This window comes from Polypterus senegalus, chromosome 8 (assembly GCF_016835505.1).
Source record: "Polypterus senegalus isolate Bchr_013 chromosome 8, ASM1683550v1, whole genome shotgun sequence".
In the NCBI taxonomy this organism is placed as follows: domain Eukaryota; kingdom Metazoa; phylum Chordata; class Cladistia; order Polypteriformes; family Polypteridae; genus Polypterus; species Polypterus senegalus.
In genome coordinates, this window is record NC_053161.1 from 54978161 (window position 1) to 55006074 (window position 27914).

The 27914-nt window shown below is 35.9% G+C and overlaps 1 protein-coding gene across 1 annotated transcript in view; it reads right to left on the minus strand.

The window, feature by feature from the left end:
- The window catches only part of gtse1 (G-2 and S-phase expressed 1), a 38468-nt gene extending 11391 nt beyond the window's left edge, over positions 1-27077 (minus strand). The window contains exons 1-9 of the mRNA XM_039761095.1: positions 26608-27077; positions 26450-26499; positions 26305-26362; positions 23296-23926; positions 22748-22894; positions 18499-18649; positions 16490-16867; positions 16233-16302; positions 12474-12722 (exon numbers count right to left, since the gene is read on the minus strand). Coding sequence (XP_039617029.1) covers positions 12474-12722; positions 16233-16302; positions 16490-16867; positions 18499-18649; positions 22748-22894; positions 23296-23926; positions 26305-26362; positions 26450-26471 — 1706 coding nt within the window. The 5' untranslated portion in view covers positions 26472-26499; positions 26608-27077. The remainder of the gene's footprint in view (positions 1-12473; positions 12723-16232; positions 16303-16489; positions 16868-18498; positions 18650-22747; positions 22895-23295; positions 23927-26304; positions 26363-26449; positions 26500-26607) is intronic.
- Positions 27078-27914: the final 837 nt, after the last annotated feature.

Consider the following 27914-nt stretch of genomic DNA (forward strand, 5'->3'; position numbering starts at 1 on the left):
GCGGCAGCGTCACAAAGTCGTTTCGGGTAGCTGCATCAGAAAATGTACCACGCGGCGTCTGACACGCGCCCCTTTTTACTGTTTTCTCACAGCTTGGATTGCTGCTGTCATATATACACACACACACACACACACACACACAAATTATATACATGTGTGTATGTATGTATGTGTGTGTGTGTGTGTGTGTGTGTGTATATATATACACATACATATACTTGTGTATATATTTTGTATGTGTCTATATGTGTGTGTGTATAGGTTTGGTCACTGAGTGCAAGGGAAAAATAATAAATTATAGTCTATAAGTTATTAAACAGTAAAACATTAACGTTTTAAGAAGTACAGGTACATTGAAATTACATTTTCTATGTGAACATTCAAATTTGTGCCTCTGGTAATGTGCCTTACCGGCATTTAAAGAAAATTAGTTTTGTGTCCTCTGCAGTGTTAAGAGAGAAAGGCTTTGGTTTGGGATAAAAGGAAAAAAGGTGTAAAGAAAGGAAAGTTGCCTTTTTCTTTTTATATAGTATAGCAAAATACCCGCGCTTCGCAGTGGAGAAGCAGTGTGTTAAAGAAGCAATGAAAACAAAAGGAAACATTTTGAAAATAACGTAACCTGATTGTCAATGTAATTGTTTTGTCACTGTTGTGAGTGTTGTTGTCTATATATATATATATATATATATATATATTTACACACACACACACACATATATATATATATATATATCTATACATATACATATATATATATATATATATACACACACACACACATAAGCATATATATATATACATATACATACATATCTACATATATACACACACAGCTATTTCGTATCAGTGCAATACGCTGTTTGTTAAAAGCAGTTGACTCCGCTCTTACGTGCAATAACAAATCAAATCATTCAGTTGTCTTTGCTCATATGTCATTTTAGAGCTGGACGCCTGGCATCTTTTTTTGGCCACAAGTTAGTTTCTGTTTGGTGTGAGGTTCTGTGTTGTGGAGATTCTCAGGATGGATTGCAGGTGCTCATCAGTGAGGCGACTCCTGTGTGCTGTTTTGTTAGTCTTTATCACTGAGAAGAGCTTCTCACACAGATATGTGCTACCAAACATGCACAAGGTTCGAGCCGCATGTAGAAGGACTTTTTGTTCTTCAAAGTCACCAAAGCGCCGTGCAAACTCAGTGTGCAATAACTGTAGCTTCGCAATAACTTGCAGCATCATAAGGTAGACTTGATTAGCGTGGTAAGTGTTCGGCAAGGCAGCTGAAGCGCTGCTTTATGGGATCTGTAGTTTATTGTGTTACCAGCGCTTCATATACCGGGCTTTAATAACAATAATACAGTATATAAAATGATCTCGGGCGGATAAATTACGCGCCGGGCGGATGTGGCCTGATGCCCTTGAGTTTGACACATATGGACTAAATAGAACTTGAAAAGATATATTTTTCAAATGTGATCGCGCAATTCAGATAGAGTTGGCGCAAGACTACAGCCTGCATGCCTCAATGAGTCATCCTCCCTCGCTCTTACTTTTTACAGTTCATCTAATGAATACACTGAGTATGGCTTTACCAAAACAATCATTGATGGCGAATAAAGTATCCATTATTCGAGTATGTAGAGCGGGATATATATATATATATATATATATATAGATATATATATATATATATATATATATACATATATATATATATATATATATATATATATATATATACCCGTGTATCTCAGCGGAGAAGTAGTGTGTTAAAAAAGGTAGAAAAAGAAAAAGGAACATTTTAAAAATAACGTAACATGACTTTCAATATACAGTATTTGTTTTGTGAGTGTTACTGAGTGTTGCTGTCATCAAGGATTTGATTATCATTATTTCTTTCAATCAGGTTCAGTATTTGTAGGATGTGTTGTGTTCAAGTTACATTCCGTGTTTGTCAATCGTTGTAAAGATGACAGGTTTCATTCATCGATTCATTTCTTACTGCATCAATAAACAGCTCGTCTTCTTCTTTATCTGAGACCTGACACACTGCATGCACGGGTTTTTACACTGTCTTCCTTTAGCGGGACATTGACTTTTTCCACCGTGTGCTTTGTTTCCACAGTAGCTGCATTTATGAATATGCTTATCAGACGCCTTCATATTTTTGCTGCCTTTTCAATTGTGTAATTCGGTTTTGTTCAGCTCTTTGGAACTGTTGCTTTTATCTGTGCACTGCGTCAGTTCACATGAGCCACTCGGTGTACTTGCATCGAAGGTTCCCAGCTGTGCTGGTGCCATCTCGTGCTATGTCCATAGCTTTATTTAATGTTACCTTAGTCCTGGCACTTAAAACTTTCTCTCGCAGTTTCGCTGAGTTTGTGCCAAACACCACGCTGACCATCTCATCTTCCTCTGCATAAGCACAGTCCTTAACCCGTGAATATTTAGTGGCAGTTTGCTATTGGATTGCCGCTGACGGACGGCCTTATATGGGCAGGCACTAAATTACAAAAGCCAGCGGCAGCCCGTCTATGAACTTAATTTAAAGTGTAGGTTTACATCGTGCTTTGTTTCGAGTAGCAGAACTCATCAATATGGTTGTATATGTCACTTTCCGCTTCTTATTGTTTCGCTGCCTTCTCAATTATATGTTTTCTTCAGCGCTTTTTTGAGGTCTTCCTGATTTTCTATGTGCTGCGTGATTACGTGGGAGGCGTGATGATGTCACATGAAACTCCCCCCACGGCGTTGAAGCTCATCTCCATTACAGTAAATGGAGAAAAACTGCTTCCAGTTATGACCATTACGCGTAGAATTTCGATATAAAACCTGCCCAACTTTTGTAAGGAAGCTGTAAGGAATGAACCTGCCAAATTTCAGCCTTCCTCCCACACGGGAAGTTGGAGAATTAGTGATGAGTCAGTGAGTGAGTCAGTGAGTGAGTCAGTGAGTGAGTGAGTCAGTGAGTGAGTCAGTGAGTGAGTGAGGGCTTTGCCTTTTATTAGTATAGATAAATAAATTGATGAGTTTAATAGGCAGATAAAGATAAATGGAGAAGAAAAAGAAATGGGGTTTGAATCTACTTCCTCAGTGCTTTAAGAGCTTATTGTAAAATATTATTGATTTAATCCTTTCAGGTTTTGAAAAAGTTCTGCACAGATCCTCTAAGTAAGAATTAGATTTTGTTCCAATTTCAAATAATATAAAACATCAGTTACCCACTGACTTAAGAGAGGAGAGTTTGGATTCTTCCAGTTTAGCTAAATAAGTCTGTGTGCCAATAGTGTAGTAAAGGCAATTAGTTTGTTTGTCCTTCTCCACTTTAAACCCATCTGGAAGAACACCAAACACAGCTGTTAGTGGATTAGCAAAGATTGTGACAACAAGGCTGTCTGAAAGGCACTTAAAATTTTTTTGTCCAGAATAATTTTAAAGTGGTGCAGGCCCAAAACATGACCCAGTGAGGCTGGGACTCGATTGCAGCGTTCACAGGTTGGATCTTGCCCTGGAAACATTTTGGACAGTTTTAAGACAAACAGATGTGCTTCATATATAATTTTAAGTTGTATAATTGTATGCTTTGCATATATGGAGCTTGAGTGAATTCTATGCATTGCTACCTTCCACTCCTTTTCTGATATGTTGAGTGAGAGATCCTCTTTCCATTGTCCTCTTAGATCTTTGAAAGGGTGGGACTGTAAAATAATTTTATGTATTGCAGAAATGCTGTCTGAGTCCTTGAAACTGAGCAATATTTTTTCCAGCATTGAGGAAGGCGGGAGATGAGAAAAAAATCGGGCAGGTTCTGTTTAACAAAGTTTCTAATTTAAAGATAGTGAAAGGAATGTGTTGTTGGAAAGTTAAAATTTGGATTGTAATTGTTCATAGGATGCAAATATGTTGTCTATATAAAGATCTCTAAGTAATTTAATCCCAAATGTTTTCCAGATATTAAAAACTGCATATGTTTGCAAGGGTTGAAAAAGTTGGTTCTCGTGCAGAGGTGCCACAGATAAAAGATTCTCTATCTTAAAATGCTTCCTACATTGGTTCTATATTCTGAGTAAGTGAAGCACAATTGGGATATTAGTATATCAGTGATAACTTGCAATAATAGGGACACAAAGCAGGGAAAATAAAGTAGTACTGCAGGATTTTATTTCTAATGCGGACCAAGCCTGTGTATGTTCATCTGTGTGTGTCCAGATTTTTATAGCTTGTATGTTTGCTGCCTAGTAATAAAACTGAAAAGTTAGGTAGAGCCATGCCACCTTCTGTCTTAGGTCTTTGTAGAGTCGCTCTTTGGATAAGTGGATGTTTAAGGTTCCAAATAAATTAGGTTATAGTTGAATCTAATTGCTTAAAAAATTATTTATTGATGTATATTGGAATGTTTTGAAATAAAAAAGCTTAGGAAGGGTATTCATCTTAACAATGTTAATTCTTCCAGCTAGAGTGAGATGGAGGGTTGACCATCTATGCAAGTCTTGCTTAATTTTTTTCCATATAGACAGTGAAATTTTGTTGATAAAGAGCTTTGTTTACTTGTGATATTTACCCCTAGGTATTTGAACTGATCTGCAATGATAAAAGGCAAGGTGTCCAATCTAATATTGTGTGCTTGATAATTCACTGGAAAGAGCACTTTTATTCAAATTCCAAGGCCAGAGATCTTTTCAAATTCTGTAAGTGTTGTTAAGACTGCAGGCACAGTATTTTGTGGGTCTGGTATACACAAAACCATATCATCGGCATATAGAGAAATTTTCTGTTCAAGTCCTTCTCTGATAATCCCCTTTATCTGATAAGTATTTTAACAGTGAACTGCCAGTGGCTCAATGGCAATTGCAAAAAGTATTGGTGACAAGGGGCATCCTTGTCTGAACCACATTCTAGTTTAAAGTAGTCTGAGCAAATGTTAATACAAACTGAAGCTTCTGGATTGGTATACACTAGTTTGATCCATGCACAAATGTTCGGGCCAAACCCAAATTTCTCTAATGTAGTGAAAAGTTAGTTCCATTCAATCATATGAAATGCTTTTTCTGCATCCAACGATATCATCATCTCTGGTGTGTTTGACTTTTCTGGTGAATATGTTACACTAGAAAAATACCCGCGCTTCGCAGCAGAGAAGTAGTGTGTTAAAGAAGTTATGAAAAAGAAAAGGAAACATTTTAAAAATAACATAACAGTGACAAAACAATTACATTGACAATCATGTTATGAGTGTTGCTGTCATCAAGGATTTGATTATCATTATTTCTTTCAGTCAGGTTCGTAATTGGAGGATGTGTTGTGTTCAAGTTATATTCCGTGTTTGTCAACCGTTGTAAAGATAACAGATGTCATTCATCGAAGTGTTCACTACCCAAATCGCTACTTGTGAATCCAAGATGTTTAACAGGCATTCCCGGTGTTAACTTGTGGATTTGCCTGCGAATATTTAGCAGCAGCATGTCTATGAACTTGTGGATCTGCCTGCGAGTATTTAGCGACAGCATCTCTATGAACTTGTGAATTTGCCTGCAAGTATTTGGCAGCAGCGTCACAAAGTTGTTTCCGTCTAGCTGCATCAGAAAATGTACCACGACGTCTGACACACCTCCTTTTTACTGTTTTCTCACAGCTTGGATTCCTGCTGTCATAATCGGTTTGAGTTTCATGGTTTGTTTCAATTACGTTAGTATTTGCAGGACTTGTTGTGTTGAAGTGACATTACCATCTGTCAAGCGTTGCCTAAGCATACAACCGGTTTCATCGATAACTTCACATCCAGCTTTTGAGATTTGAAACATTCATAAACATCAAAGTATCAACTACTAAAATCGTCACCTGTGAATCTAAGATGTTTATGAGGCATTGGCGGTTCTCCAAAGGTGTAAAATATTTGGCCATTTTGGTACACTTGAAAGTGACAACCAAACAATTCAGCGGCAGCCATCAACTCACATGCAGAATAGGTGAAGGGCTTAAGCATTTCACTCTTATAGTGCTCCTGTATAGTATAATTATCTCCTATACCGTCATCAGTCCACACCTTGAACCTGTCCCAAGCATTCAATACATAAGACACAATGTTCCTCCGGATATCAAGAGTGAGACTGATATGGCCGTGCAATATGCAACACAGAGAGAATGGAAAAGATTAGATTTTGTCCAATTTCAAATAATATAAAACATCAGTTACCCACTGACTTAAGAGAGGAGAGTTTGGATTCTTCCAGTTTAGCTAAATAAGTCTGTGTGCCAATAGTGTAGTAAAGGCAATTAGTTTGTTTGTCCTTCTCCACTTTAAACCCATCTGGAAGAACACCAAACACAGCTGTTAGTGGATTAGCAAAGATTGTGACAACAAGGCTGTCTGAAAGGCACTTAAAATTTTTTTGTCCAGAATAATTTTAAAGTGGTGCAGGCCCAAAACATGACCCAGTGAGGCTGGGACTCGATTGCAGCGTTCACAGGTTGGATCTTGCCCTGGAAACATTTTGGACAGTTTTAAGACAAACAGATGTGCTTCATATATAATTTTAAGTTGTATAATTGTATGCTTTGCATATATGGAGCTTGAGTGAATTCTATGCATTGCTACCTTCCACTCCTTTTCTGATATGTTGGTAGAGATCCTCTTCCATTGTCCTCTTAGATCTTTGAAAGGGTGGGACTGTAAAATAATTTATGTATTGCAGAAATGCTGTCTGAGTCCTTGAAACTGAGCAATATTTTTTTCCAGCATAGGGGAGGGGCGGAGATGAGAAAAATCGGGCAGGTTCTGTTTAACAAAGTTTCTAATTTAAAGATAGTGAAAGGAATGTGTTGTTGGAAAGTTAAAATTTGGATTGTAATTGTTCATAGGATGCAAATATGTTGTCTATATAAAGATCTCTAAGTAATTTAATCCCAAATGTTTTCCAGATATTAAAAACTGCATATGTTTGCAAGGGTTGAAAAAGTTGGTTCTCGTGCAGAGGTGCCACAGATAAAAGATTCTCTATCTTAAAATGCTTCCTACATTGGTTCTATATTCTGAGTAAGTGAAGCACAATTGGGATATTAGTATATCAGTGATAACTTGCAATAATAGGGACACAAAGCAGGGAAAATAAAGTAGTACTGCAGGATTTTATTTCTAATCGGACCAAGCCTGTGTAGTTCATATATATATATATATATATATACATACATATATATATATACATACATATATACATACATATATATATATATATACATACATATATATATATATATATATATATATATATATATATATATATATATATATACATATACATATATATATACATATACATATATATATACATATACATATATATATACATATACATATATATACATATATATACATATATACATATATATACATATACATATATATACATATATATACATATATATACATATATATACTCAGCATAAAAAAGAAGCATCCCTTTTTCAGGACTGTGTAATGTTTTAAAAATCCAAATAACTTTACAGATCTTCATTGTAAAGGGTTTAAACAATGATTTCCATGCATGTTCAATTAACCATAATCAATTAATTAACATGCACCTATGGAATGGTCGTTAAGACCTTAACAGCTTACAGAAAGTAGGCATTTAAGGTCACATTTCTAAAAACGCAGGACACTAAAGAGACTTGTCTACCGACTGTGAAAACACCCAAAGAAAGATGCCCAGGGTCCCGCTCATCTGCGTGAACGCGGCATTAGACATGCTGCAGGGAGGCATGAGGACTGCTGATGTGGCTAGCGCAATAAATTGCCATGTCCGCACTGTGAGACGCCTAAGACAGCGCTACAGGGAGACAGGAAGGACAGCTGATCATCCTCGCAGTGGAAGACCACGTGTAACAACACCTGCACAGGATCGGTACATCCAAATATCACACCTGCGTGACAGGTACAGGATGGCCACAACAACTGCCCAAGTCACACCAGGAACACACAATCCCTCCATTAGTGCTTAGACTGTCCGCAATAGGCTGAGAGAGGCTGGACTGAGGGCTTGTAGGCCTGTTGTAAGGCAGGTCCTTACCAGACATCACTAGCAACAACACCGCCTATGGGCACAAACCCACCTTCGCTGGACCAGACAGGAGTGGCAAAAAGTGCTCTTCACTGATGAGTCACGGTTTTGTCTCACCAGGGGACGGATTATATATATTATATACATATATATATATGTGTATATATACATATATATATATACACATATACATATATATACATATATATATATACACATATACATACATACATATACATATACACATATACATATATATATACATATATATATATATATATATATATATATATATATACATATACATATATATATATACATATATATATATATATATATATATATACATATACATATATATACATATATATATACATATATACATATATACATATATATATATATACATATATATATATATATACACATATACATACACACACACACACACACACACATACATATGCACACACATGTAGACGGAGCTGGAGCATTTCTGCGGGAATGGAGTGAATAAACTGTGCGTGCCCTGCAATATCGTACTTTGCCTTCAGTGTGCCATTACACTGCAGCTCAATCACCTACATCTGAATCTGCACAGGTGCCGTTTCCACATCGACGGCAAATGGGTTGCGAAACAACTCAAAATTCTTTTTTTGTTCTTCAAAGTCACCAAAGCGCCTTGCGAACTCAGTGGGCAGTGCGCTCAGTTTATCAGCAAAATGTGTATTTGGGAACACCGTTGTGCCGACTTGGTTCAACATTACTTGGCAACAGGGAAAGTGGGGCAAGTTGCACTGGTGCATGTGTGTCTCCCATAAAAGTAGCTTCACTTGAAATCACTTTGTGATTTTGCACAGGTAAAAACGTCTGCTGTCAGATTCTTCTTTAACTCTTCTGCTTTCTGTATCTTGTGCATTGCATTCAGGTCTTTCAGGTTATCTTGATGTTTTGTCTCATAGTGCCGTCTTAGATTAAATTCTGTAATTACAGCCACATTAGCTCCACAAATGAGACACACGGGTTTACCGGCAATGTCAGTAAACATATACTCAGCCTCCCAACGGTTTTTAAAGGCTCTATGTTCAGAATCACCTTTTCTCTTCGGCATTGTGTGGGCTAGCTTCGCAATAACTTGCAGCATCATAAGCTAGACTTGATTAACGCGGTAAGAGTTCGGCAAGGCAGCTGAAGCGCTGTATTATGGGATCTGTAGTTTATTGTGTTACCAGCGCTTCATCTCCCCGGGCCATTAATAACAATAATACAGTATATAAAATGATCTCGCGGGCCGGATTTAATTACACGCCGGGCCGGATGTGGCCCGTGGGTCTCGAGTTTGACACATATGGACTAAATAGAACTTGAAAAGATATATTTTTTCGAATGCGATTGCGCAATTCAGATCGAGTTGACACGCACTACAGTACATCGAGCCCGCGTGCTATTGTGGTTTTGCCTGCGTGCCTCAATAAGTTACCCTCCCCTCGCTCTTACTTTTTTACCGTTCATCTAATGAATACACTGAGTATGGCTTTACCAAAACAATCATTGATCGCGAATAAAGTATCCATTATTCATAAAGCTTCAATTGGTGATCTGTCTTTCTGCGTTAACCGCATATTTTTTCATACGTCTCAAACGAAGGGGATGTGAAGTTAAAATGAATAAAAATGCATGCGTACATACTCAGTGCATCCCCTCTTGGGAATCGAACCTCCAACGTCGGCGCTAGAGGCGAAGCCTCTACTATTGCGCCACGGCGTGTGGTTTGTCTACTTGAGCGTAGCAGTGTAATTCGGTTTTTGTTCAGCACTCTATGGAACCGTTGCTTTTTGTCTGCGCACTGCGTCAGTTCACGTGAGCCGCTGAATATGGTTTTATATGTCACTCACTTGCTTCTAATTGTTTCGCTGCCTTCTTAATTATATAATGCATGTTTTCTTCAGTGCTTTTTGGAGCTCTTCCTGGTTTTCTATGTACTGCGTAATTACGTGGGAGGCGTGATGAGGTCACACGAAACTCCGCCCCCCCACGGATTTCAAGCTCAACTCCATTACAGTAAATGGAGAAAAATAGCTTCTAGTTATGACCATTATGCCCAACTTTTGTAAGGAAGCTGTAAGGAATGAGCCTGCCAAATTTCAGCCTTCTACCTACACGGCAAGTTGGAGAATTAGTGATGAGTCAGTCAGTCAGTGAGGGCTTTGCCTTTTATTAGTATGGATTTAACAGGCATCAAAGTTTGGAAGCTATGTGTTGGCCTTTAATAAATCCAGATTGATCCTGTGATATTACCGAAGGCAGCACTTTCTCCATCCTTCTCGATAGGACTTGAGAGAGTATCTTAACATTATTATTCAGAAGTGAAATTGGTCTGTATGATGCACATTGTCATAATTCCTTATTTTGTTTAGGAAAGATGGTGATTAATGCTTGGTGAAAAGTTTGAGGTAGAATTTGATTGCCTCTAACTTTCTGTAAATGTTGCTAATAATAGGAGAGCTAGATGAAAGGAGAATTTCTTATAAAATTCAGCAGGGTAGACATCAGGGAATGCTGCTTTCCCAGTCTGAAGTGACTTTATAGCATCTAGTAATTCTGATAGCGCCAGAGGTTTATCCAATTCCTCTGCACTAAGTATCTATTTGTGGTATCTGCAATGCATTCAGAAATGCATTAGATTGTGTGTTGTCTTCTTTAAACTCAGTAGAATATAAGGATTTATAGTAGTCTGTAAATGTGTGCATTATATTTTTATGGTCAATGATTTTGTCTCAGTTCGTGTTGATGATTGTTAGTATTGGATTGCAAACTTCTTGCTTGTGGATTTGTTGAGTTAAGAGCTTATTAGCTTTCTCTTCGTGTTCATAGTAATGATGCCTTGATTTAAAAATTAGTTGTTCAGTTTATTTAGTTGTTAAGAGGTTGAGCTTTGAATGCAGAGCCTGCCTTTTCCTATGAAGAGCCTCACTTGGACACCTGGCATGTTCTTGATCTATTCTAGGATTTCGCTGGTTATCTCTGATACCTTCTTGGTTTCGAATTTATTTCTGTGGGAAAGATATGAATTAATCTGTCCTCTTAAGAAGGCCTTTAGGGTTTCCCCAGAGTATTCCTGCAGAGACCTCTGAGGATATATTTGTCTCTAGAAAGAAACTGAATTGTTTTGATATAAATTCTGTACAGTTCTTGTCTGCTAATAGAAGTGGGTTAAGACGCCATCTGTGAGATGAGTATGTGGGGCATAATGATTTTAGTTCCAAGATGAGAGGGGCATGGTCGGAATTAACAATAGTGTCGTACTTGCAAGATTTAATAAGGCAAGAAATTATTACCTATAAAGAAATAATCAATTCTTGAGTAGCAATGATGCACTGGTGAGTAGAAGGAATATGGTATTGAGTTTGGGTTTAGAAATCTCCAGGGGTCTGAGAAGTTGTGTCTTTGCAGTGTTAGAGTGGATTTAAAACACAATTAAAGTCCCCAGCCATTATAATTTGAGTGTTCACATTAAATACATTTTGCATGAATTCCCCCTCAACATTGGGTGCATAAACATTTATCAAAATCATTTTACAGTTAAATAAGTTGCCCATGACCATCACATATCTCCCTTCAGGATCAGATATTACATCTGGTGCTACAACTGAGATTGTTCTATGTATGAGAATTCCCACACCTCTAGTTTTCTTTGTAAAGCTGGAATGGAAAATTTGGCCAGTCCAGTCTTTTTGCAGCCAGAACTGATCCCTGCGTAAAACTACTGTTTTCGCGTTTAGACCTGTTAGGTGAGAGAATACTCTCTTTCTGAAAAGAGATAGCTTACTGTGTTGAATTACTTTGGTAGTTCTGGTAGTCAGGGAAAAGCAACAACTGAAGCTGTCAACCACCCTACTGCTATACCAAAGTGCTGCTGGTCAAAGGCTGTTCTGGGAATCTTTGAATTTGAAGAGATGCTACAGCCACCCTCTTTTCCAGAACTGGCCCTGTGCGACTACCACATTCTTAACAACTAATTTTGTTTAGTTCCATTTCTCTTAATGAACCAGTCTCAAAACATTAGGATCACACAACTGCATGACCATCTTTTGTAGTCTATTTGTATTTGAGAATGTTGTACAAGGTAACCTAGATAAGCTTAGTAGGGTATTCTTCTCTTTGTAGTTTTTTTTTGTCTAGTATTTACAAAATAAATCTTTATGAATTAAGCCCCTTGTATTCTTTACCTGTTGAGCTGCCTTTTTTAAATAGGATATAGCTATATTTCATCTGCATTGAGCTGCTTGCAGGTTATACTTAAGCAAATATGTTAAAATTAACACAAATACGCATCACATATCATGGGAATGTCCGCAAATACGGATAATTCACTTTTGGTGATATTGCTCACTTGTATGTGGAAGTTATAAATTTTTGACTTACCTTGATAACTTTTGCTTTCTTGCTGACAGTGGAGACTTTACAATTTCAGATAACTGAGCAGAAGATGCCACTGTTCTCTGAAGTGACCGTGGGGTTATTGCTGGGATTCCAGAGGCTCTTCTGCTCACAGGTGTAGGCAATGCAGAAGTATGCCTTACACGCGATATCAAGGACAAGCGTTTACTGGAATGTTTTGGGGTCTGTAGAGCTGTACTTTCCATAATATTTCCAGCACCTGTCGGCAGGTCACTAAATAGGACATAAAGCACTTTTGTTAAGATTTAAGGGCAGTGAACCTTTGAAAAAAACAAAGGTAATTATCTATACATGGACACAAGGCTACAAAAGAGATACCAACTTCCAAAGCAAATAAGTAGCTTTCATAAAGTATCATTGTCCTGCTAAAACAGAATAGAGGTGTTAAACAAAAGTTGGGGAAACCAAAAATAAAGGATTACTTGTTTTGAAAATACTAGAACAAATCAGTGAACAGAGTACATGCCTGAAAATTAAGGTATATGATGGGTAAATGCAGATTAATTTCTACTGATGAGGTAATTATTTTCATTTTAAAGTAGGATATGTTTTTATTAGCTACCTTATTAATATTATATTTAAAAAGTAAAACCAATGGTAACTCAACTTGCTGTAGAAAAATAACCTAACTGATTTGGAAATTTTACATAAATAGTGGTATGGAAGAATGGGTAACTTAACAAGACTGTTTATACAGCTTTCTAGCCTCATTTAAATGCTTGTGCAAGCTTTAACATTTCTGCAGATTTTTTTGATAAAGGTGTTCAAGGGACAGACTAGGCTTGTAAACAATTGCACCCTTCACACACACAGGACATGTTTTGAAATTAAAGGGATCAAACTGTAACGGAGTGCGGACTCTGAGGCTAGGAATCTGCAGCGGCAATTGGGAGGTTTCTGGTCCAAATCCTGTAAATGCCAGAAGTGATTCCAATCCGTTGGGCACTTAACCTGCAATTGGTCCATCCTGGGTATGATTTTAACCTGCATCCAGCCGTGGAAGCAGATGTTCCAATCTGCAGGGAAAACACAGGGGACGGTGGCAAGATTGGCACTCAAAACCAAACACCTTCATTTAAACTAGTGTGGTGCTGAGGTATCACCATTGCACAATTGTGCTTGGGTCCTAAGGTGATTCATCATGTGTTGGGTGTGGCAACGAGCTGTATCAGTGCATGCTGCCATTTTGCCTGAAGGGTTACAGTGGCTTGAATTATTAAAGAGCACTCCTAACGATCGATCGATAGATAGATACACACACGCATATATAAAAAAATTGATAAGTGTTGTATTGTTAGATGGATTTATTTATGTAAAGTCTAAATAAACAATATTAAGTGTCTTACTGTTTAATATGGAAATAAAAGATCAGTATATTACAAACTATTTAAATTAATAATACAAAAATAGATTGATGACAGTTTAATTTAATAGGTCTAAAACGATTTCTTTGTATTTTAACACTATAAAAGTTTCACTTCTGCATCTTCTAAACCTAAGAGTTGCATCTACGTTATATGTACTATATGTAAAGAAATAATATAAACCACTATAGCACTATCTATATTTGTATAAATAAAATGCAGCTCTGAATGACTCATTCAAACACTCAACAAAAACGTTACTTCCAGTTTAGTTAAAAAGCTGAAATTTGGCTAGATGGTACATGTAGGCCAGTAGGTATCCACAAGAATGGACATTTCAGCATATAAATATTTAGAGATAATTCCCCAATAATAAAAGTAATACCCCAAAAATGCTTTCATGAATTTGATTGAAATTGCATGTTGCAGAAAAATTGGAGAACATTTGTTTGTTGATATTTATTAACCCCTTCTTCAGCCCTTGATTTTCTGTTTTTATGGGAAAAAATATTTTGTGAAATACTCTACTTTTGGGGTGTCTAAGAAGCTCAAAAATGAAAAAAAAAGTATATTATTATACAATAACTGCCAAATAGTTCAATCTACTTATTATGTGGTGCTGCATATTTATATACTAGTAATAGGATGTCAGGGCCGAAAGGATTAATATTACTCTATGAATATGCGCTGCACGGAGAATGGGCTTTATGCAAATTAAGGATGAGAGGAAGAGATAGACAGGCAAAGCAGATATTAGGCTGAACGGATGATTGAAAAAGCCATGACATGCTCACGTTGTGAAATGTAAACACGTTTGGAGAAGCCCAATGAATATTCAAATCTCTTTGGTTAGGAAGCGCTGTTTTTTTGCTGTTAACTACCAGCTCTCATCTTGGTTATTTCCTCTGCACCATCGGCATTTGTCTCTACTGAAAACCAGCTGAACCCCTGCTCATCAATTGTAGTGCTACACATTTCAAGGAAGAAAACGTCTATCTTAGACAGTAGCACTGGAATTTGTAATATGGAAATACTTTGTTCTATTCACTCTTCATGTTAATACATCAGTGTAACACACTGAAGGGTACTGACACTTCAAGCACTGCCTGCATGTACTGTGTACTCACATCTGTGGATTTTCACAGGGGACTAAATACAAGTGACAAAAAAAATGTAATACTGTATTTCATTGAACAGTTTAAACAAATGAAAACTGTTAACATCTAATAGCAGGTAAACCTTCACTGTTACATTATAAAACGCCAGTCAGCAGTACAGGGCTAGAGGCAGTGTTGAGAGAGATGACTGTTGTGCAAAAGGTGAGCAGCTTGGAGCAGGTGGTCTCTCGGAAGAAAGAAACTGTGGAGAATGGAACGTAAGAGGAGGATCCCTGTGTAGTGGGATTCTCAGGTGGAACTTTCTCCAGGAAGTTAAGTGTGCTCCAAGGCCAGAATATCAGAGCAGACTTAAATTAAAATTACTGTGCTGCAAGGTTGAAACCGCCGAGCAAGAGGCAGAGACATTAGTGGCATACTTTGGGGCCAGGACACCAAAATGAGTTGTGGAGAAGCCAGTGGCAAGCTCTAGAATCAGAACATTGGAGTGGAGTGCGCAGAGGCATTTCAGGTGTTCTCCCAGCCCAGAGCAGGCTTACAGAGACATTTACAGCATGCTCGGAGGATGAAACATCGACACTTCTAAACGATAACCCTCCTCCCTCTAATGGGAGGTACAAATATGATGAAAGTAGTTTTCAGCCCATTACAGTGTTTACATTGTTTTATAGTATATAGGCCATTGGCTTAAATTTGCGAAATATTCATTTCCTTTTTAACACTATTGCAGTTCATTACAATATAGTATATACTCAAATTTTATATTACTTCTACTAATTACCTGTTTCATTTCAAAGAATACACTTTCCTGTAAAGGTGTGTTTTGTAATAAATTATAACAAAAGCCAATTCACAAGAAAAAGCAGAAAAAAAAAAAACGGAATTGATCTACTGCAGGAATGATTTCTCATATGCAATTGTGTATAGCATGTCCAAGAATAAGGAGCTTCGGGGGCATGACATTATTACTACTTAATTGATGCCTTTATCCAATGCAACTTACAACATCTAAGATAAAAGAAATGTATCTAATTGTGTTTTTGCAGTTGGAACACAGGTAGGAGACTTGCTTATGGTCACAGTGTCTTTAGCAGAATTTGAACACATAACTCACAGGGTTTAAAATCCTGGGTCCAAAGCCTTAACCACTACACTACAGCCAATATTAGCTCTTCATTAAAAATAATAATAATAAAAAAAATATATAATATATAAGAAAAGCAGATTGTTAGTTCAGAAATTACCTTGGAACAATGCTATGTGACAGCAGCCTTTTAGGTTGCAAAATCTGTTGAGTTTTTTCAAATGGTGTAACTAAAATGGAAAAAAATAAACCAGTCAGAGGTTATATAGACCTTATGTTAAAACAACTTCCTAACCTCTCATTATAATTCTAGAAAATAAAAATATATATATAAGTTAGAGATTATAACAATACAAATCTATTTTATATAATACATATCAACATAATAGTAAGCAAAAAAAAAAAAACAAAACATACTCTCTGATTGTCCAGGAAGTTTCCGTTGACCAGTGGGTGTAGGGGCAACCAATGCCTTTGGCTTTTTACATACATCTATCTTAGCAGTACTTCCAGCTTTACTCTTCTGTGATGAGCATGACAAATTCGGTACCGAGCTCAGCCTTTGCAATCCTTTATCCAATGGAGTATGTGGAATAGTTGCCCCTTGCTTCCTCATGGGACTATTTAGTTTGCTAGCGCTTGCAGACTTTACCACTTTTGACACAGCTGTACTTTTTATGTGAGATGATGATAATTTTGCACCAGCAGCTAATGATGATACAAGTTTGTTTCCAGTACCAGACAGTTTCACCTTTGGTTTACTAAGAGACGAATTTAATGAGATGTTCATTTTACCTGGGCAAAAAAAAAGGACAAACACACACGTTAAACATTTTAATAAAGGAATTGTTTTCCACGATAAGACATCCGTATTTGTTTGTATTAGCACATGTGGTAAGAAAGTTACTATTTCATATATTTACTGGAAAAAATTTGTCAAAAGCAATAAGTCTGAATATCAAAACCCTATGCACCTTCAAATGCAATGCATACTTAACTTTTTTTTTTAATCTAAGTGCTGTATCTGTTCAGGATGCAATCAATCATCAACATTCATACATCAGTATTTTTTATTTAGCACACTTCTCACCAAAAATTAAGGGTCTTAATATATTATATACCTGGTCATCTACCGAGTAGGTATTTAGAGGGAGTTGGCAGCATCCTTTGACTGAAATTGGGTTAGGAAGAGAATAGTCTGGTATAATCCTTTAATAATTTGCTTTTAATTTTTTGTTACGGTTTACAATTTTCCTGTCTTGTTTTATAGTAGAGCGAATTAAGAGTACAGTAGGAAAGTCATTATGGGGTTATTGTAGTATTAGCATACTACAATTCTTAATTTGTGGGTATGGCTTTGCACATGTGGACAAACTAAAGAACATTTTTGCCAACCTCTTCTACAAACAAGTATATGCAGAGCTTTGTCTTGTACTCCAAGTACAAGCTTGTGATCATAACTCCACATGTTGAAACCAAGTGATGAATAAAATGGTGCCACAGCCTTGCAGTGTCATTCCGATATGTGAATCCCAACAATTTACCTTCTGGATAGAATATATATTTAATTAAAACCTGCACCTCTAACTTTTATATAAGAGGTGATAAAACCATCTGATTTTCAAAATTCAGATTTACAATAAAAAAATTTGTTAATAGAGAAAGTCTTTACTATTTCCACATTGATTTATTATTTTTTTTTTTATAAAGACACTTTTATAAAGGTAATCTAATTATGACATGCATTATGCAGCAAGCACCTAATACTATAACTTCTTTACTGTTATCTTGCTCTTCACAGAGAGACACCTGAATAAAACATAATCAAAACATTGCTGCCAGAGTGTTTATTTAAATTGAACATTCTTAATAAATTACATTTCAGTTAGCTTTTACATACCTATTTAATTTAATCTGGTTACTGGTTACCAATACAAATGTGCAAAGCAGCAAAGACCTTAATGTTGACATTCTTAATTCTCAAAAAGCATGCCATAGAGCTGTTGGTAAAACCTCTTTCAGCTTTGTAGGTCAAACACTCTGGGACCCTGAATCATTCTTGAAAAAGAGTTTCGTTCAACAAGAATTAGCTTCCCAAAGTTAAACTTTAATAACACTAAATGTATGGGTGCTGAGGGGAGTATATTTTTGTTTCAAACTACATGGAAAATACTTTAAATAATAAATTCAGTGTTTTTCAAGTGGAAGTTAATGTATATCTTTACAAACATAGTATATATGTCTTTGTCATGGAAAAAGTGTTCCAAAGCCCAGCATTTTCTATAAATTTAAGAAAAATATCTTACTGGCACTAGCACTTTACATTGAAATTAAGAGGACATGAAGCAGCACTTTAAGCTTAAAGACATCTTTTTTGAAAAAACCCACAAACGAAAGAAAAAAAAAAAAAATACATGATCACTTACTTTTGCCCAATGGGGAAACAGAAAGACTGGAGTTCATACTTGAATTTATACTGGATACAGAAGAGGAAGACGAAGATGACTTTTGACCAACAACTCCAGTGCTTCTCCTCTGCAAGGATGGGACTTTCAGTGCAGTGGATTTTAAACCAATCTGAAATATAAAAGCTAGTTAAACTTGTAAAACAGATAATCAAAACAAACTTCCAACATGCAAACAAAATGCTTTATTATTCAAAGCAATTTGTGATAGACATTTTATTGCATGATTTTTGTTTAAATGTAGAGCATCAGTGCACTAACACAGGCAAAATATGGAAACAAACACTTTAGTCTGGCAAAGCTGCATGAACTGTAAACAGCATATAAATGGTGAGCATTAGGTGATAGCATGACAAACCATTACAGAGTGAAGCTAATTATTTATAAAAATAGTAGGCCAACTTAAGTGAAAACCATGACAAAGAGCAAAAGTAATCACAACTAACTGGATGAAGTATATGCTTTCTACATTTGAGCCTTTACTGTACCACCTCTAATATTATATACTGTAATAAAGATAAACCAAACACCTCACACAAGTGGCATGATATATAGTCAGATAGGTTGGTAAAATTAGGATAGTTGTAATTTATATGGAACTAGTGGCAGGTCCCATGGTGCAGTAAAACCTAGAATTTAAACTTTGATAACTAAACCAATGTAAAGAGATCACTAACCCAATTACTTGATAAACAATTACACTACACAACACAAACCACTACTTTTTCACTACTCTGCCTATTAAGAGTGACAGTGGTGGGTGGCATTTGTTCTAAGCTAATTCTACTTAATGCTTGAACTCCTTTCTTGATTATGATTGTTTCTGTTTCAGAACTTACCAGGTCAGTTTAATGTTGGTGGTGTGCAGCGGTGTTCAAGGACAGTCTAATGTCTGGATGTCTGTAAAATTTAGTTCATTCTGAACTCTACTACCATAGTTTTCTTCATTCTTGTAAATGAATAGCAGGAAAATCTTCTACATGTTAATAAGTAAATACAAATCTGTAAACCAATATGAAGCCAAGGACAGGTTGCATCGATTTCAAAATAATGATTTTAATTAAAATTGACAGAATCCTGTGCCCAAAACAGACAGAAGAAGCCAACTAATAAAAGAAATTGGTATAAAGAAAAGTTATTATATCTGAAGTTTCCACTAGAAATCAGTGGATATTGTGAAGGTCAAGTAAAGATATTTGAGACCTGTGCTCTTGACCAATGTATAATGCAGACTTGTCTTGATATAAAATTATTTCTGTGAACTCCTTTGGACAATACAACAAGAGACACTATGTTTTGCTCCTCAATAAAAAAACACTACTAAAGCATGTTCACTCAACTGTACAGGGGCTGTAAACCACAAATCTGGAACACTGTAAATAATCACAAATTTATAATATCTTCTTTCAGATGTTCATTACAACATTAGAGGGACTAGTGTTAATTTCACCAACAAAAACAAAGAAAAATACTCATCAACTACATTTTCGTGGTGTTGAAAATGAAACAAACTATAAAAATTTGTCTATAATGAAAACTAAGACGAATGTTTTAAAATTATAGCTGACAAAAAATAAAAATGTTATAGATGACAACTTGACAAAAAGCAATGTGAAGTGTAAAACAGAACACAACCTCTATTGTACATGACAATGCCCACCAACCAATAACAAACACAAATGTAGTGGTTGGTTTTAACAAGGTGCGTGCAAGCTTCTAAAAGGATAAAGTTACTTTGGGTACATGAGGTGACGTGGGCATCAAGGAATTATCACATCTGCATGTTATTTACAATCCCACTCCATTCTGCCTTATTGGTCAACACGGAATAACTCTTCTTCTTCTGGCTGCTGCCGTTAGGGGTTGCGTCAGCAGATCATCTTCTTCCATATCTTTCTGTCCTCTACATCTTGTTCTGTTACACCCATCACCTGCATGTCGTCTCTCATCACATTCATAAACCTTCCCTTAGGCCTTCCTCTTTTTCTCTTGCCTGGCAGCGCTATCCTTAGCATCCTTCTCCAAATATACCCAGCATCTCTCCTCTGCACATGTCGAAACCAACACAATCTCGCCTCCCTGACTGTCTCCTAACTGTCCAACTTGAGCCAACCCTCTAATGTACTCATTTCTAAAAATCCCTGTGTAAGCAAGGTGGAAAGAACACTGCAAACCCAAAGAGGCTTCTAGAGGCACACCATCCAGAGATTCATATTAAGGTATGTGACATTATCTATGTGGTTAGATTGCTAGTGACTTACCCAGCATCACCACAGTTACCTCCTCAACAAGTGTCAAGCTGCAAATCAAAGTAAAAGGAGGAGGCACTATCACAAACCCATCTGCAATTACACATACTTTTGACATACTCTAAAACCTTTTCCTCTACACCTATAGACTATCACAGCTTTTGGCAGGAGTCTTAGCATCACAGGGAATCCCACTAGTTTATGCTGTAGGAAAGATTAATTGCATTAAAATGGTTCAATCAAATTTGCTGGAAGGTTGCTTTTTTATTTGCTGAAAGAACATACCTTTTATATAAAAAAAAAAGATAAAATGTGCTGCTTGGTCTACCTTTATCTGGCAGAATCTTACATAGCATGTTAAATCATATAGTCAGTGAAACATTGTGTTGAGAGACTATAATTGTGTTTTGACCAAGATCTTTTGAAGTAAATCCATTTGATACCCACTCTTTATTTTATGTTACCTATTAACTACATGCGATTTGGCTCATCACTGCACATGTTAGAACAACAGTTTAGAAGCTCAATATATTCTGTTCATATACACAAAGATGTCCATCTGATTGCCTAATTTAGTTTTAGTTTACTAAAACTAGACTAAAACCAACAATAATAAAATGATTAAAATGCAACTAAAACTCAGTCATAAGACTAAAACTACATCAAAATATATTGTCCACCTTATCACTGTTGTGGTCCAAAGTAAACTACTACTTTAGTTCTTGTGGGCATTATTCTTTTTATTTCTTTCCCAATACTTATATTAAAAGCATAGTTTAGGATGGAGAAATGTGTACAAATTCAATTAAATCTAACCTAGACAATCTAGAATTAACCCCAAATACATATTGCTTTAGCACCAATATTTGGTTCTAATTCTTTTAAAGATAATCTTTGTTTATAATGTCTGAAGGCAAGTACCCTTCACATTCTGATTTTCTCCAAGCCTTTAAACATAAAATGATGAGAAAATGCCAACCCCAACATAAAATGATTTAAACATGACTGACAATGGTTTACTTTCAGATACAAGTTCACTGAGGCAGAGGCCATGAAAAAAAGTAAAACATTGCTTGGCTTTTCTCTACATTCATAATGGCTAACATGGTGCAACACCCTAGTACTACAGACATACAAGACACCGAAATGTACCGCTACTACAATTGAATTGAAGACCCAGTGGAAGAAACTGGCACACATGGACAGCGACATCTTCTTAACGAAATGTAAAAAGGGTATATAAACACAGGGAACTCCAGTTTCTGTATTATATCTTGCCTGAAGAAGGGGCCTGAGTTGCCTCGAAAGCTTGCATATTGTAATCTTTTTAGTTAGCCAATAAAAGGTGTCATTTTGCTTGACTTTGCTCTACATTCATAATGGCTAACATGGTACATACATAAAGTATACAAAACTGGACTACACTGTAAAAAAAATAACTACAACCCTTTTCTGCCAGCATCTGTACATATTTCAGAAATGTTAAAAATTAGTAAGGCACTTATTGTAGTAGAATACACTAAAATAAAATGAAAATCCCTTCAAGCCCAAAGGAAAGTGGAAATCAAATGGATTTTTTGGTATATTTTCATCCACAGACTGCAAGTGATGGTTGCATAAAATTACAAACAAAACCAAAATTGTGAAGCAAGTTGAAGTATTTTTATTTTTTAGAAAAATTATTTATCAAGACATGGAGGTTTTTTTTACCCCCATGGTAGCACTCAGTCAGGAGTGAAAGAATGTAAAACAGAAACTAATCAGTTTTTGTAATCACAATAACTGTAATACAAGGTAATACCACATTAAGAAATTGAAATATGCAATTTAAGTTCCTTATCCTCCATTGTGCTAACAATACTAATAAAAATAGGGGCTTTACATAGGAAAAAAAACATAACTCGTTTTCTACATTGAAACTGCACCAAATGTATACAAATGAATTCAGTAGACAAACATACCTTGCTGGAGTTGGATGTAACTTTTCCCAAAAAGCTACTGTTTTGGGAGGAGTCACTGACATCAGAAGCAATGCTAATGTTATCAGATGAATGATCACTGCTGTTCCTTTGTCTTCTTGCAGGACTGAAACTCTTTTGACCTTTAGACTGATTGAAAAAAGAAAAGAAAAAAAATTATGCTGAAATGCACTTGCAAATAAAAGCCATCAGTTATTTCAATGGCGCATAAGCAGATATCAAATCATTATCAAGACGTGTTGTCACATATTTGAAGTTTCTTGAGATTATTATTAGCAAAAGACCATTCTATGAATATATTTTTTCTTATTACATCGAGTACCCAAATGATTTTGACTAGGTGTTTATGCAAAGATTTGTCAACATTGGCACTAGACATGTGACCTGCCAGAACCCATGATTTTGCATGCAAGATCTAATAAAGCCGAGTGGGAAACACTTAAGTTACTGCATCAATCCAAATTTGGAAATGCACAAATTCTTTATAAATGTTGTATTACACTTTAAATTCCAAGTATATGAATACATACCTTTGCTATTGGCAGTTGCCCAGCTTTAGTAATTTCCTTGGTTGCTTTGAGTGGAATCATTTTGCTTGGGAGAATTTGCTTTGTATATGAAAAGCAAGGATCTTTTTTACTCTTCTTTGTTAAACTGCATCTCATATTTTTTCGAGAAGGACTAACAGTACCATTGTGCATTTTCAAAGGACTTGAAGTGCCAGTGGAGTTCTTGAGGTGTTGTTGGACCGCTGGTGGGAGTATTCTAAAAGGACTATCTTGGACACAGAAAGTTTCCCGTTTTATTGGGCTAACAACAGTTCCTTTTACATTCTGAAACACATTAAGTTTGGAATCAGAATCTTCAACAAATTGTTCAGCATTTTTGTTTCGAATGGGTATATTTTCTTTTGATGCTTCATCACTGTTGTCTGCAATTTTTTCAAACTGTTTCACAAGCAAATGAGCCTCCTTAAAAATCTCAACAAACTTGTCCCCAGTCAAAGGACTCCAGTTTATCAGTTGCTCAACAGGAGACTCTGTGTGTGGCTCACTATGCAATTCAGCTTGCATCTCAATGTTGACAGACACACATTTTTCCTTATGACCTACAGGTCCAACAAAAACTTCATCATCCTCATCTTCGTTATCTTCTTTCCCACTAGTAGCAGAAGAAATAGATGTAAGATGGAAAAAAAAAAAAAACACTAATCATAAATTGTTTCTAACAAAAAAGTACTGTCAGGCTCTTGCTGTATGGAATCTGCAGTAAACTTAAATTTTTAAATTGTATTCAAACATTTGCATTAATACCCATCCAAAGGGTTTCCACTAACGTGAACCTAATCAACCATGTATTATTTACGTCTACTTGTTCAGGTCATATTAAACTAACCTGTGCACTACATGCACAAGATGCACACAGTCATTGTAAGTATCTCACTTTTTAAAATGTGAACTGGCTTCAGTGCCCTGAAATTGGGTAGATGTAGTAAATGCTTCCAAGTTTAGTGTTGCATAGAGCAGCACTTGTTGAATCATGGGAAAACAACCCTCAACAAGCTGACAGGCTTACGCTTCATGCAAGAAGTTGTTAGTTAACATGAACTGACTGCCTTTGGAGAAAATTGGAAGATCTGAAGGAAAATTCATGAACACACAGGAAGAATTCATGTAAGTATGTTTGTGAGCTTAAGTACACTAAATTGGTAATGCATAGACAGGTGAGCAAAATATCACTTTCAAATGCATTTAGTGTTCATCTTCATACAGTAGCCAACATGTCCAACTAGCTAGTATACTTGAAATATTACTGTCTGCATTAACATGACAGAGTGAGCTATCATGTTACTTGAGCAAAGAAATTACTTGTTAACTGTAACATGGTCTTTGAGATTCTTACTGTGTAACTAACACAGCATGTAATATAGCACTTTAAGTTATCATTCTAAACCAATGGTAATTGTGTAAAAAATTACACACCTAAGATGATATAATAAAAAAGGTTACTGAGATTAAATACACAATTATTTTGCTTCCCAATTATTTTGAAAATCTTCCATCACAGTCTTGAACAAATATTCAGTGAGGCATTCTCAATTACAGCCGGCAAATAATGTCAGACTATGTGCTCCAATTTGAGTAATTGTGAAGAGCATTGTGGGAAAAACTAGGATAAACATTCTACAGTTATAATTAAGTTGCACAGGGTCTTGCTAATTCACATGTATCTCTCAAACTAAAGAAACATACACTGAATAAACCTATAGACATGAGCCCATTCTTCCTCTTCAATTCTGACTTATGTGCCAGGTCAACGTGGCGGATAGGCCTTTGCCATTCAGATCAGTCTTACACATGGTTGGCATAATCAAATTTTATGGATGTAGGCTTTTGTATATAAGCTTGTTTCCAAAAAAATCCAGTGAGCCCAACCATGAGAAAGATTGTGTGTATTTCAAACAAACATTGCTTAGCTTCCCTTATAAACCTCCAGAGTGTTTAAACTCCAGGTTCTATGGGGTATTTTTGTCATTTAGATCTATAGTACCTATATGCTAATTTTCACAGAAATACCTTTGATCGCCATTCAAGAAAAGCAGAACCCTCGTTCACATACACCTTAAATGTAAACTTTGTGATTTTTTTTTTTTACCTATATAAAAAAAATATGCTGACAATATAAAGTGGTGTTTAACATGTTTCTTTTCCTAGAAGAAAAATACTTAAAAACTTTTAATATATTTCATTAGTACTAGGGTGTTGTACCATGTTAGCCACTCGACTTCTCACTATATATTTCTTGAAATTATTGTGAAGAAAGGACATTAAACTGTCATGGGTTTTAAAAGTAAAAAAGACAATAGTCACGTTTGCTTAAACAAATGAGCAAATATTTGAACAGGTCACATCCTGTTTGTATGTGAGAACACAGTTTGATGATCACTTTAGATTGTGTTTGTATTCTGACAAGGACTGAAAAATTTCTACAAAGGTTGTTTTTCATGCACATAAGGACTACCATTTTAAATGCTTTTGTGTAATAGTGTTCTATTCTTTAATATCTATTGAAAGAAAGGCACTACAGTTTATCAATTGTCTTTTTCTTTTTTATGATCAATCAAATCTTCTAGAGAAAATCTTTTGTTTTAGCAGTTTGACATAAACTGCTTTATGGTAAAACGTTCATTCACCAAAACTGATGTGGATTCGACACAATGTTATTTACGCCAGCGGTTTTCTTTAATATTTTGCATTTCTTAACCTTGACATTTCTTCCACTAAGCTGTAAAGTGCGACTGATTGGATTTAACAACAAGGTGTGGATATTGCAGATCTGATTTATGTACATCTAATATCAACTGGTCAAGCCAATGTGAATTCTGATAGCTTAACTGCGGCACCAGAATTATGTCTTCCTGACGAGTATTACTATTAATTCCCTTTGTAAGGTAGTAGCACAGGTCGAGATCATGTAAGGCGTCCCTAGTCTATATAAAATAAACTGCACATACAGTATGAATTAAGTAAAAACATTACCTTAATGGAGATAATGGAAGATCAAAATCAAATTTCTCCTCGGAAAGAAGGGGTAATTCTGAAACGAAATGCAGCCATTTGGTTGTGAAATCTCAGCGAATTACCGGTTATATCAGCAGGGCAGAAATGCCAAAGGTCTACTTACCAGAGTCTGTTCTGTTCATCATAGATTTGCCTAACTGGCAGTTCCCGAACCTTGAAGAAAGAAAACTGTGTTTAATGCTGTTTATAAACACAAATGCCTATCCACCACTTATTACAGGAAAAATATACGACATCCAAAGGCAAAGACGCAGGACTTACCCTGTAGCTGAAACCCAGTACAGCAGTCCCCAATAACGTTGTACGTCTAAGAGCTTCACTGCAGAGGCACGCGGTTGTAATACTTGGTAACGAAGACTTTGCCGACAAATAACAGATACAAGTAACAGCCGAGACAAAGAAAAATGTGCAAAAATAAAGAAAGACTCCCAAAGTTACATGTTACACAAGCGAACACAGTTAACGTTTACACCTAGAAGCAGGGGCAGTACTAATACCTTCGCCAGTATCCACCAATATTATTAAGGTATGTCCTTGATAAACGTATCGTTAAAGTATTTCTTAAGCCGGTTGATTTTTTTTATAAGTAATTTTAATAAAATGACTATTTTGTTCAAAGTTAATGCTTCTTTCTTCAAAACAATGTGGACACAATATGCCGCATTTCGTTTAAAATAAGCACGTGACACAAAATCACCTCCTCATTCGTTAGTTTAAACGATATTGGTCTAGCGTTTACTCTTTGAGCATGCGCATCTATTTGTTGCGCATTGGGTATTGTAGTTTAATAAGAGCAGTACGGAAGCCGTGTGCAGGATTTTTGCAAATACTTTCAACGTCACTCTTGCAAAACGTATCATATCGTGTTTTGTTAATTATGTATAAATTATTAAAATACATTAATCACTTTTTATTTTAATGTACTTATTTAGACGTATTTATAAAAAGAACAAATGCTTTATTTTTTCATTGGATAATTCTAATACAGTACGTACAAAACTGCCGTACGTTATTAAAAAAAAGAACAGAAAAGGACGTCCGTGGTAAAAATGACGAAGATAAAAATATAAACTTTTGTAAGGTGGTATCCACGATTTAAAAATCGCTCTGTAATCGGTGAAGTGTTTTGAGTGATTATATAATAAGTTGGGTAGACAGGATTCGGTATCTGTTTTATGTATTGTGAATGACACATCTTTCAGTTGTACATTATATAATGCTTATTTTTCATAATTGTAATATGCAATCACAATAAAGTATTATCTTTTAGTAAACGTGTAACTGGCTGTATGCTTGCCAGAAAACTGGCAGAAGTAAAGGAAGCTTCATATATATATATTTATATATATATATAAAACTGCTCAAAAAAATTAAAGGAACACTTTGAAAACACATCAGATCTCAATGGGAAAAAAAAAATCCTCCTGGATATCTATACTGATATAGACTGGGTAATGTGTTAGGAACGAAAAGATGCCACATCGTTTGATGGAAATGAAAATGATCAACCTACAGGGCCCTGAATTCAAAGACACCCAAAAATCAGAGTGAAAAAATTATGTGGCAGG